Genomic DNA, 11,212 nt, shown 5'->3' on the forward strand with positions numbered 1-11,212 from the left:
TCTCCTTCAGAGTTCGTTGAAGAACAAGGTGCAAGCCCTTAGTCTGCACAGATACTACTACATATGACATCACAGTCACTATGGTAACATTACAATCTTTTTTCTTTAAGGGATAGAGCCAAAATTAACTAAGAAGCAAAAACACCAGGTTTTAACCTTCACAGCCTGTATTAGGCTGTTATATAGAAGTCTGGCTAGGCTACTTGGAAGACCCCCATTGCGCAGCACAGTTCATGGGGGCCATTCCATAGTTCAGACACTCACCATTAACCACAGTGCTTCATCTTGTCAAAATTAATCGATTGGGGTCCTCAAATATCGTTTCACAGACTTTATTTCACATGCTACACCCTGACGTGTAGACAGCAGTCTCCACTGCTTACTGACTCCAAAATCTACTTTGACAACACAGAGAGCAGCTCCAGAAAATGGGATTACATCATGGAATAAACCCATTGAAAACTACATCAAGACCTTGATACAAATTTTTCATTTTAAATTATATTTTTTTCTAATTTGAAAAAGAATGCTTCAATAATCACTGCTAAATGACCTTGACTACAGTAAGGCTACAACTTAGCTTCTAATTAATGTCTTGCTGTATTAAAACAAGCTCTTTGCCAATTACTTTAGTGTCAATGTCAAAGCTTTCTGAATGAACTTGCCGCCACATGTTGGTGTTTCATTAAAACAGGCAGTCATTGCTTCATAAAATTTCTTTGCCATCAGAATGAATACTTACCAAGAGGAAGTCCAGCTCACTGATCTGGCTGGAAGGCAGCGAAGCACGATAGGTCTCTGTCGTCTTCCACCAAAGAGGCAGCCCCACTAGTATCACCACCACAGTCATACACATGGAAGAGAGCTTTCCTCGCAATTTTTCTGAACAAATCAAAAGATAAAAGGATTTTATCCTGTAAGCTCCATCAACTAGTCAAGCCTCACTCAGTGCTTTGAGCCTTATCCCCATTGTATCAGTCGGTAAGAATAAAACTTCATCAGATTTTCCCATCACTTCTCTTTGCTCTGCCACCCCAGCCCCAGCCCGGGGACCCTCGACCCTGCCCCAGCCCCAGCCCCAGCCCCAGCCCCAGCCCCAGCCCCAGCCCCAGCCCCAGCCCCAGCCCCAGCCCCAGCCCCAGCCCCAGCCCGGGGACCCTCGACCCTGCCCAGGCCCCGGCCCCGGCCCCAGCCCCGGCCCCAGCCCCGGCCCCAGCCCCGGCCCCAGCCCCGGCCCCAGCCCCGGCCCCAGCCCCAGGACCCTCGACCCGGCCCCGGCCCCAGCCCCAGCTCCAGCTCCTGCCCCAGCCCCTGCCCCAGCCCCAGGACCCCTCGACCCGGCCCCGGCCCCAGCCCCAGCCCCAGCCCCAGCCCCAGCCCCAGCCCCAGCCCCAGCCCCAGGACCCTCGACCCGGCCCCAGCCCCAGTGCCCCAGGACCCTCGACCCGGCCCCGGCCCCAGCCCCAGCCCCAGCTCCAGCTCCTGCCCCAGCCCCAGCCCCAGCCCCAGCCCCAGGACCCTTGACCCGGCCCCAGCCCCAGCCCCGGGACCCTTGACCCTGCCCCGGCCCCGAGCCCCAAGCCCACACGGCTCCATCACCGCACCTTCTGCTGCCGCCGCCGCCGCCATGGCTCCTCCTGCGGTTCCGCCGAGCGGAAGTAAATCCTGAGGTTGCGTTTAACCAATCAGCGTGTCCCTCGTCCCGCCAATCACATCGCAGCAGAGGCGGGACCTGCTCGCAATCAAGGGGGAAACCCGGAAGTGATGGAGGTACTGCCGGTCTCGCCGCGGGGACATCGGTACCTGGGTCCCATCATCCCGGGGACACCGACCTCGCCCTCGTTTCGGGCCTGAACCTTCCTCAAGGCGTGAGTCAGAAGCAGGAAATATCAGCATGGAGACAGAGCCCGGGGGGAGAGAGAGAGGAGGGGGGGAGAGAGAGAGGGAGGGGGGGAGAGAGAGAGGGAGGGGGGGAGAGAGAGAGGGGGGGAGAGAGAGAGGGAGGGGGGGAGAGAGAGAGGGAGGGGGGGAGAGAGAGAGGGAGGGGGGGAGAGAGAGAGGGAGGGGGGGAGAGAGAGAGGGAGGGGGGGAGAGAGAGAGGGAGGGGGGGAGAGAGAGAGGGAGGGGGGAGAGAGAGGGAGGGGGGGAGAGAGAGGGAGGGGGGGAGAGAGAGAGGGAGGGGGGGAGAGAGAGAGGGAGGGGGGAGAGAGAGAGGGAGGGGGGGAGAGAGAGAGGGAGGGGGGGAGAGAGAGAGGGGGGGGAGAGAGGGAGGGGGGGGGAGAGAGGGAGGGGGGAGAGAGAGAGGGAGGGGGGGGAGAGAGAGAGGGAGGGGGGGGAGAGAGGAGGGAGGGGGGAGAGAGGGAGGGAGGGGGGAGAGAGGGAGGGAGGGGGGAGAGAGGGAGGGAGGGGGGAGAGAGGGAGGGAGGGGGGAGAGAGGGAGGGAGGGGGGAGAGAGGGAGGGAGGGGGGGAGAGAGGGAGGGGGGGGAGAGGGAGGGGGGAGAGAGGGAGGGGGGGGAGAGGGAGGGGGGGAGAGAGGGGGAGAGAGGGAGGGGGAGAGAGAGGGAGGAGAGGGAGGGGGGGAGAGGGGAGGGGGGGAGAGAGGGGGAGAGAGAGAGAGGGGGGAGAGAGAGAGAGGGGGAGAGAGGGAGGGGGAGAGAGGGGGGAGAGAGAGGGGGGAGAGGAGGGGGAGAGAGAGGGAGAGGGGGGGAGAGAGAGGGAGGGAGGTTAATGTAAAAGTAAAACAGGATGCTGGAGAAACTCAGCAGGTCCGTGTACTTTATATAGCGAAGATAAAACGGCATAACCAACATTTCGGACTTGAGCCCTTCATGGTGGATGTTAATGCCATCCAGATGGAGGGGGCCCAGACAGAAGATGAGGTGTTGTTCCTCCAATATTCAGGCTCCTAGTCCTGGGACTCAACACCCCACTATGTTATTGGATCAGGGATTTCCTCACCTCCAGACCACCATCAATGAGGATTGGTAAGAACATCTCCACAATCTGCAGAAGTACCAGAGCCCCTCAAGGCTACTGACAGACATTTGTCCACCATGAACCTCTGCTGTCTCTCCTCCAGCCGCCTCTGAATCCATCTTACTATTTCTCTATTTATCCCTAGTGACTGAACCTTCCTTACTAACCTTTCATGTGGAACCTTATCAAAAGCTTTGCTAAAATCCAGATAGCCCCTGCTCTACTCATCTACACCTACGACTGTGTAGCTCCGGCCAACAATAATATCATCGACACAATTGCTGACGATACCACCGTAGTGAATTGTATAAAGGAAGGGGATGAGTCAGCAGACAGGAGGGAGATTGAAAACTTGGCTGAATGGTGCAAAAACAACAACCTCACATTGAATGACTCCAAAATAAGGACCAAGGGAAAACCAGAGATTTATGATCCAGAGATCATTATTAGATTAGAAGTGGAGAAAATGAGCACATTTAGGTTCTTGGAAGTCACTACCTCTGAGTATCTTTCCTGGACCCAACACAATAATGGCATCGTGAAGAAAGTACGTCAGCACCTCTACTTCCTCAGGAGTTTAGTAAAAGGAGTGTTAAGGATAGATTAGGACCGCTGGAAAATGTGAGCAGTGAACTGTGCAAGGAACCATAGATGGGAGAGATGTTAAATTATTTTTTCTCATCTTGTTCACGAAGGAAAAGAACATTGAACTATGTTAGATAAGTGAGGCAAATGGCTTAGTTATGGAAAAGTTAGGGATTAGTAAAGAGAGGGTTTTGGAGCTTCTAGGGTCAGTAAAAATGGATAAGTCCCCACACTCTGATGGGATTTTCCCCAGGACATTAAGGGAGGTCACTGTCAGTGATTTTTCAACGATCACTGGAGGAGGGTGTGGTGCCGCGGGATTGGAGGGTTGTTAATGTAGTTCCGTTGTTTAAAAAAGGCACGAGGTGTCAGCCAAGTAACTATAGGCCTGTAAGCTTGACTTCGGTGGTAGGGAAACTTATGGAGAGTATTCTTAGAGATGGTGTGTATAAATATCTAGATAGGCAGGGATTGACCCAGCATGGGTTTGTGAAGGGGAAGTCATGTTTGACAAACCTTGTTGAGTTTTTCAAAGAAGTGACAAGAAAGGTGGATGAAGGTAGGGCAGTTGATGTAGTCTATCTGGATTTTAGCAAAGCTTTTGATAAGGTTCCACATGAAAGGTTAGTAAGAAAGGTTCAGTCACTAGTGATAAATAGAGAAAAAGTAAGATGGGTTCAGAGGCGGCTGGAGGAGAGACAGCAGAGGGTCATGGTGGACAACTGTCCATCCGGATGGAATCCTGTGACGAGCGGTGTGCCTCAAGGATCGGTGCTAGGTCCCCTGTTGTTCATAATTTATATTAATGATTTAGATGACGGGGTGGTTAACTGGGTAATATGCAGATGATACGAAAATTGGGGGAGTGGTGGATAGCGAGGAAGGTTTTCAGGGATTACAGAGGGATTTGGTTTGTCTGGAAAATTGGGCTGAAAGATGGCAGATGGAATTTAATGTAGAGAAGTGTGAGGTGGAAATAATCAAAATGGAACATATGTAGTGAAGGGGAGGACATTGGGGAATGCACAAAAACAAAGATCTTGGAGTTATGGTGCAGTGTTCCTTGAAGGTGGATTCCCATGTTGACAGGGTTGTTAAGAAGACATTTAATATGCCTAGAGTATAGGAGCTGGGAAGTGATGTTGTGACTGTTTAAAGCGTTGGTGAGGCCAGGTTTGGAGTATTATGTTCAGTTCTGGTCTCCAAATTATAGGAAGGATATAGATAAGGTGGAGAGGTTGCAGAGAAGATTTACCAGGATGTTGCTTGGCTTAAAATACCTAGAGTACAGAGAAAGATTGAAGAGGTTAGGACTTTATTCATTGGAACGTAGACAGTTGAGAGGGGATTTGATAGAGGTGTTTAAAATTATGAGGGGAATAGATAGACTAGATGAAGGCGGCACAGATATGAAGGAATTTATAAAAGGATGGATAGAAATGGAAATAGAAAGGGCACACAGAGCATTAGCTCCGAAACCACAGACACATCAAAAACCAAGATCCATCTTGGTAAAATTTTTGAGCTACACGACAAGAGAAAATATACTGGAATGGGCAAGGAATAAAGTTAGAGAAGATAATAAACCATTGGAATACAGGGGTCAAAATATATTTTTTTACCCAGACATAAGTTTTGAACTCTTAAAGAGGAGGAAGGCATTTAATACAACAAAATCGATTTTATGGAAAAAAAGTTACAAATTTTTTTTTTTTTTTTTTTATTTAAATTTTTTATTTTTCACACCATAAATCACAATAGCCATGATATACACTTTTTCTTTTCCACACATTTACAGTGACTTTTTCTCCCTCCTCCCAAGCCACGCCCCCATCCCCCCCCCCCCCTCTCATCCATTTTAGTTATACAATCTAGGTTGCATTAATTCAGTTAGACAATGTTGTCATTCAACAAAAATACACCAGAAATTCTACTGAGTCCATTCTTTGAAAAAAAAAAAAAAAAATTACAAATTCATGTTAAGACATCCAGCCGTGCTTAAAATATTTATACCCGGGGAGCAAAACAGACTGGTCTCGGATCCAGAGAAAGTGCAAGAATTTGCAATACGTTTGCAGGACAGGAGAAGAGATGTAACAAGAATGAAGGACGGTGATAAAGTATATATAAAGATGTATAAACAATTTATATGTAAAGAACTAAAGAGGGAAAAGAGAAGGGAAGGAAGGGAGTAAAGGGGGGGGGAAGAAGAGAGAGCTTTGTTATATGTGTTTTAAAAAAGTGTTTTCTGGAGAGGGCTGGTGGAGAGGGGGAAATAACTGTCACTGCAAAATCAGTTGACGCTGTGAATAAGATTGCAATCCAAATCAAAAGAGGAGATGTGGTTGCCCAGCAAAGGGTATGGCGCAACTCAGAGGGGGGAACTTTTCGGGTTAAGGTATTAGTTAATGTGAGGACTGCGGGTATACTTTATTGTCTTAAATGTGTTGTTGTACATTAAGTGTAATAAGAGAAAACTAAGAGATGAAAATGGGGAAAAGAGGGATGGAGGTGGTGAAAAGGTGGAAAAGAGTGTATGCAAGATACAAGATGGCCATGTTGAACTATATGACTATAAACATTAATTGAACACATAACAAATTAAAAGGAAGGCTACTAAATTTATTGAAGAAGGAAAAAATAGATATAGCATTTGTGCAGGAAACACATCTAACTGAAGTGGAACATAACACATTAAACAGAGACTGGGTAGGACACGTAACGGCAGCATCTTATAATTCAAAAGCTAGAGGTGTAGCCATACTAGTTAACAAAAATGTACCAATCAAAATAGAGGAGGAAATAATAGATCCGGCAGGGAGGTATGTAATGATAAAATGTCAGATATACTCAGAATTTTGGAATTTGCTTAATATATACGCACCTAACGAGGAGGATCAAAAGTTTATGCAGGATATTTTTTTGAAGATTGCAGACACACAAGGAAATATTGATAAGAGGGGATTTAACCGTAATTTGGACCCAAAGAGAGATAAAACTGGACAAAAGACAAGTAAAAAGAATAAAGTAGCCAAATTTATGGTTAAATCAATGCAGGAAATGAAACTTATATGGAGGAAGCAATACCCAAGAGAGAAGGAATTTTCATATTATTTGAGTTGGCACAAAACTTTCTCAAGGATTGATAAGTTTTTGTTGTCGGCCCATATTCAAGGGAGAGTTAGGAAAACTGGGTATAAAGCTAGACTACTATCAGATCATTCACCCCTGTTATTAGCAATAGAACTGGAGGACATCCCACCAAGAACATATAGATGGAGGTTAAACTCCATGCTACTTAAAAGACAAGAATTTAGGGAGTTTATTGAACACCAAATTAAAACATATTTTGAAATAAACACAGGATCAGTGAAAGACAAATTTATATTATGGGAAGCAATAAAAGCCTTCATTAGAGGGCAGATAATAAGTTATGTGACTAAGATGAAAAAGGATTACAATCGGGAAATAGAGCAGTTGGAAAGGGAGATAGTAAGTACAGAAAAGGAATTAGTAAAAAGGAATGACATAACGAAAAGGAGAGAACTGGCAGACAAAAAAATTACATAAGAAACATTACAAACGTACAAGGTGGAGAAGAACATAAAGAAAACAAACCAAAAGTATTACAAACTGGGAGAAAAAACACACAAAATATTAGCTTGCAATTTAAAACAGAACAAGCTAAAAGGACAAACAAATTACATATAATCCAACAGAGATTAATGAAAACTTTAAGGAATTTTATAAACAATTGTATCAAACTGAGAATGAGGGAAAATATGATAAAATAGAGGAATTTTTAACTAAATTGAATTGCTGAAATTGCAAGAAGAGCAACAAAACAAACTAATAAAACCATTTGAAATAGAGGAAATACAGGATATATTTAAAAAGCTGCTGAATAATAAAACACCAGGAGTGGATGGATTTCCAATACAATTCTATAAAGCATTTAAAGAGTTATTAATTCCTCCTCTCCTGGAAGTAATGAACCAAATAGAAGAAACAAAACTTGCCAGATTCATGTAAGACAGCAATAATTACAGTAATACCAAAGACGGGGAAGGATCCATTAACACCAGCATCATAGAGACCAATATCTCTACTTAACTCAGATTATAAGATAATAGTGAAATTATTAGCAAACAGATTGGCCGATTGTGAACCTAAAATAGTAAAACAAGATCCAACTGGATTTATTAAGAAAAAACGAACAGCAGATAATGTCTGCAAACTTATTAATCTAATCCACACAGTTCAAGAAAATATGAAGCCAACAGTGGCTGTTGCTGTAGACGCAGAAAAAGCCTTTGACAGAGTAGAGTGGAATTACTTATTTAAAGTATTACAGCAATTCAATCTACTAGAAAAATATATAACTTGGATTAAAGCATTGTATAATGGACCGTTGGCAAAGGTAGCAGTAAATGGATATGTATCGAGTCACTTTAAATTAAGTAGGTCAACTAGACAGGGATCTCCATTATCCCCCTCATTGTTTGCTTTAGCAATAAAACCATTGGCAGAACTGATAATAATAGAAAATAAAATAAAAGGGATAAAAATAAAGGAGAAGGAGTATAAAATCAGCTTATTTGCAGATGACATCAGAGTATACCTAACAGAACCAGAGGTATCAGTAAAAGAATTACATAAGAAATTGAAGGAAAATGGAGAAATATCGGGGAACAAGATCAACACAAATAAAAGTGAAGTGATGCCGATGAGTAACGCGGATTATACAGAATTTAAAAAAGAATCACCATTTAAATGGCAAACACAAGCAATCCGATACCTAGGGATCAGGTTAGATAATAACTTAAGCCACTTGTACAAACTAAATTATCAGCCACTAATAAAGAAATTGCAGGAAGACTTAGAACATTGGAAAGAATTACCACTAACATTGATAGGGAGGGTAAACTGCATTAATATGAACGTGTTCCCAAGGATTCAGTACTTATTTCAAACGTTACCAATTCCTTTAACAGAAAAATTCTTAAAGGAACTAAAGAAAATAAGGAAATTCTTGTGGAAAGGGAGGAATCCAAGGGTTGTGTTAGATAAATTAGCAGAGAGGTATAATCAAGGTGATTTGCAGTTACCAAATTTTAGAAATTATTATAGAGCCGCACAATTGAGGTATTTATCAGATTTTTACCAGACAAGCGAAAAAACCGGACTGGACGAAGATAGAACTAGATAAAATAGGGGAGAAGGTACCGGAACATATACTTTATAAGTGGATGAAAAGCTGGTGCAATATAAAAACTCACCAGTGCTGTATCATTTACTTAATACATGGAAGAAGATCCAATTAGAAAGGAAAAAAACGAATTATCAAATACCAAAATTATTATTGATGCAAAATCTGCTAATCCCTTTTACAATAGACAACCTTTCCTTTAGAGAATGGGAGAGAAAAGGAATCAAAAGAATAGAAAATTGTTTTTTGGGAAATAATTTATTAACATCTGAACAGTTGAAGTACAAATATGGAATAACTCATGGTACAATGTTTGCATATCATCAACTGAAAGCTTATTTAAGGGATATATTGGGAAACAGCTTGAGATTACCTGAAGGAAGCAGCTTTGAATATGTGATTACAGACATAATGATAATTAAAAGATTTATAACCAACATGTACATTAAGCTGCAAGATAAGGAAAATGAAATAAACTAATAACCTAAGCAGAAGTGGGAAAAGGATCTAAACATAAAGATAAAAAATGAAGCATGGGAAAAGTTATGTTCTGGAACTATGAAAGATACAATAAACACAAGGTTACGCAGGATACAATATAATTGGTTACACAGGGTATATATCACTCCTCAAAAATAAAAAAAATGGGATTCAACATTATCAGAAAGATGTTTTCGCTGTAAGAAGGAAATGGGAACAATATTACATGCAACTTGGGCATGTACGAAAGTAAATATGTTTTGGGAAGAACTAAATCAGATACTAAATAAAATTACAAAAAAATAACCAGAGATATTTCTTTTAAGTAACTTAAGAAGTAGAGAATTAGGCCTCAAATTGGATAAAGTGCAAAAAAAATTCATTATGATCGCCTTAGCGATAGCAAAAAAAATGTATAATGTCAACTTGGAAAATGGAAGAGAGCCTGAGGGTACAGCAATGGTACATGGAAATGAATAAATGTATTCCATTGGAAAAAATAACATATAATTAAAAAAAAGTCACAATGTTTGAACAAATTTGGGAACCGTACATGGAACATATCAGAGAGAGCTTGCCTACGACCTCCATCCCCTAAAATGAGAACAAAAATGATAAGAAGACAAAATGACGAAAATGATAAGAAGACAAAATGACTAGATTCAGTGTGAAGCATTTTCCTTGTTTATTTTCCTTTGTGTGAAGATATTGTTTCATGGTTTTATTGTATTGTATATGTTGAATATCGGTTTTGGAGGGGGCTGGGTAGTGTTAGGTCTGCTTTGTTCAAGAATGAGTGAGTCAGACACCAGACTGAGTCGAAATCAAGGTTCTTTATTACCGGATTGTAACACTTACAACTAACAGTGTTAGTTGGAGAAGGCGCATTCTGCCGTTATCAGCAAGTGGTGTTTTTTTATATACCTTAGGATACGTACTTAGTAAATTATCATACCATGACATTGTCCAAAGAATAAACTGTTGCTGTCCCTCTCTGCTAGCCTCCTGCACATCAATTTGTCATCCCCACTCTTATCTTGAGAGTACAAGGTCACAACTGCATCTTGTTACAGCCCAGCACTGGGTGACTCCCTCTACATTCCCAGCTCATGATGTTTTTACCTAACAGTAGAGGGGAGGGAGGGAGGGAGGGAGGGGGTGGAAAAAAAGGGGAGAATTTATTACCACATGTATCAACATTGCATACAAAACTAGAAAATTCTATATATTAAAATCAATCCATGCATTTTTATCATTTTCTTCCCCCCCCCCCTTTCCTCTCAGAACCTTGTATCGTCACCTCTTATCGTTCTACGCTGTGTTTCACTGGGTTGCATACGTATATATTCTATACTTTAGGAGAAAGAGGTGGCTTTTTCACTCAGCGAGTGGTGGCAGAATGGAATGAACTTCCGAATGAGATAGTTGCGTCAGGGTCCCTTCTATCATTAAAAAGAGGGTTGGATGTGTACATGGAGGTGAGAGGGTTGGAGGGTTATTGGCGGTGAGCGGGAGGTTTTGAACCGGTGCGGACTCGAAAAGTCGACATGGCCTGTTTCCACTCCGTAAGTGGTTATATGGTTAAAAGACCACTGTGTAAATTTAATGAAATACATTTGTACATATGTTGGTTGATGATTGAGTGTGAAAAATAAAAAATTATATTTAAAAAAAACACCGTTACCGTATTCCCGCCGGCTCCAACCCAGTCTCACACATGCTCCTCCATGGGGTCCATCTGCCCAGGGTAGCTGCTGTCAGCTCTGTACAGGCTTTAAATGGCCTGTTACAGAACCTGACAGTAACAGCATCCCCTGGTCAGCAGGAAGTGGCAGGTTTTGGGTCATCCTATACAAAGGGTATCGCTCAAAACCACCATTTTAGGTGGAAATTTGGGTCGACCTATACAATGGCTTGTATAGTATTTATCTGAAAGGGGGTGGGGAGATGGAGGAAAGGAG

The 11,212-nt window shown here is 43.1% G+C and overlaps 1 protein-coding gene across 3 annotated transcripts in view; it reads right to left on the bottom strand.

Annotated features, from left to right (window-relative positions):
• Window positions 1-1,664, bottom strand: part of pigs (phosphatidylinositol glycan anchor biosynthesis, class S) — a 22,428-nt gene extending 20,764 nt beyond the window's left edge. For all 3 annotated transcript variants that reach the window (XM_069911551.1, XM_069911548.1, XM_069911550.1), the window contains exons 1-2: window positions 1,605-1,664; window positions 743-882 (exon numbers count right to left, since the gene is read on the bottom strand). In XM_069911551.1, the coding sequence (XP_069767652.1) occupies window positions 743-882; window positions 1,605-1,629 (165 nt within the window). In that variant the 5' untranslated portion in view covers window positions 1,630-1,664. The remainder of the gene's footprint in view (window positions 1-742; window positions 883-1,604) is intronic.
• Between the last annotated feature and the right edge of the window lie 9,548 nt (window positions 1,665-11,212).

The sequence above is a fragment of the Narcine bancroftii genome, chromosome 14 (genome assembly GCF_036971445.1).
Source record: "Narcine bancroftii isolate sNarBan1 chromosome 14, sNarBan1.hap1, whole genome shotgun sequence".
NCBI classification, from domain to species: domain Eukaryota; kingdom Metazoa; phylum Chordata; class Chondrichthyes; order Torpediniformes; family Narcinidae; genus Narcine; species Narcine bancroftii.